General features: G+C 60.2%; 1 protein-coding gene across 1 annotated transcript in view; it reads right to left on the bottom strand.

Annotated features, from left to right (window-relative positions):
- The window catches only part of ANKZF1 (ankyrin repeat and zinc finger peptidyl tRNA hydrolase 1), a gene marked incomplete at its 3' end in the record, with an annotated part of 4,698 nt that overhangs the window by 439 nt on the left and 3,106 nt on the right, over positions 1-1,153 (bottom strand). The window contains exons 9-11 of the mRNA XM_029084191.1: positions 637-746; positions 360-527; positions 195-265 (exon numbers count right to left, since the gene is read on the bottom strand). Of these exons, the coding sequence (XP_028940024.1) occupies positions 195-265; positions 360-527; positions 637-746 (349 nt within the window). The remainder of the gene's footprint in view (positions 1-194; positions 266-359; positions 528-636; positions 747-1,153) is intronic.

Genomic DNA, 1,153 nt, shown 5'->3' with positions numbered 1-1,153 from the left:
GGGGTGAGAGAGAGAGAGAGAGAGAGAGAGAGAGAGAGAGAGAGAGAGAGAGAGGTTTTAGACAGGCACCGCTGGGAATCAAGTGGACGGGAATAGCTTTAGATTGGAAATGAGAACCGGTGCAAGAAGGGCAGGGAACAGCTGTGCTCCCATGGGAGAGTTTGTCCGCAGAGCCCTGCTGCCGGGGCTGTTACCTGATGTTGTCAAGAGTTGTGCTGGAGTCCTTCAGCTGTGCAGCCAGCCTCCGCTCAGCAGCCAGGGCCCTCTGGAGAGCAGAGAGACGGCTCAGCCCCTTCAGCACCCGGGAGCTGCTGTGCCCAGTGCCCACCACCTCGGCACTGCCCCATGCGTGGCCTCACCTTCTCCCTGTCAGACAGGGCTGCGAACCGCTGCTTCTCTCCCTGCTCCTGCTCCCAGCGCTGCCGCTCCTCCCGCTGCGCCTGCTCCCGCTGCTTCCGCTGGGCTTTCTGTGCCCGCTTCTTCTCCAGCTTCTTGGCCTCCATCTCCTGCGTCAGGGGCCCCGGCACCTGGGGGCAGAGGGCAGTCAGCATCTCCCAGTCAGCCAGGGGCTACGGCACAAGTAGGTGAGGGGTGCTTTGCTGTGGGGTCCCCCAGAAGGTGAGGGCAGGCACCCACCTTGGCACGGCTGTAGTCGTACTTGTCTGGATGGTCCACCATGAACTTGCGAAAGGCATTGCGGGTCAGTTTATCAGCAGAGACGCAGTAGGGAGTCCTCTCTTGCCCATCTCTGTGAGACAAGGAAGACCAGCTCACCCTGCCATCTTACTGCCTGTGTCCCACTGGGCTGTGAGCCCAGCGACTCCCCAGAGACGTGCAACAGGTACTGCAGGCCAGAGTATTGCAGCCAAGGAGGGGAAACTTGCTTATCCCTATATCAGAATCCCCCAGATCCTCCCCTTCCTGCATCTCAAATACCCTGCAAAGGGTGGTCTCATCCCTACCCTCTGAACTGCCTCCCAATAAACCTGGTAACACTTTGGGGCAGTGCCCACCTGCCAGACCAGGCAGGCAGAGAGAACGGTGGTTCGGCTCTTAGGCCTCCCGTGACAAACCCAGACATCCCGGCTGGTAGAGACCAACCCCGGCTGTCCCAGGCCAAAGCTGGTACCAGTCTCTTGTGGCTGAGACAGGA

This window comes from Antrostomus carolinensis, unplaced genomic scaffold (assembly GCF_000700745.2).
Source record: "Antrostomus carolinensis isolate BGI_N321 unplaced genomic scaffold, ASM70074v2 scaffold29643, whole genome shotgun sequence".
NCBI lineage: Eukaryota > Metazoa > Chordata > Aves > Caprimulgiformes > Caprimulgidae > Antrostomus > Antrostomus carolinensis.
The sequence above is the reverse complement of the archived record's forward strand: the minus strand, read 5'-3'. Positions and strand labels throughout refer to the sequence as shown.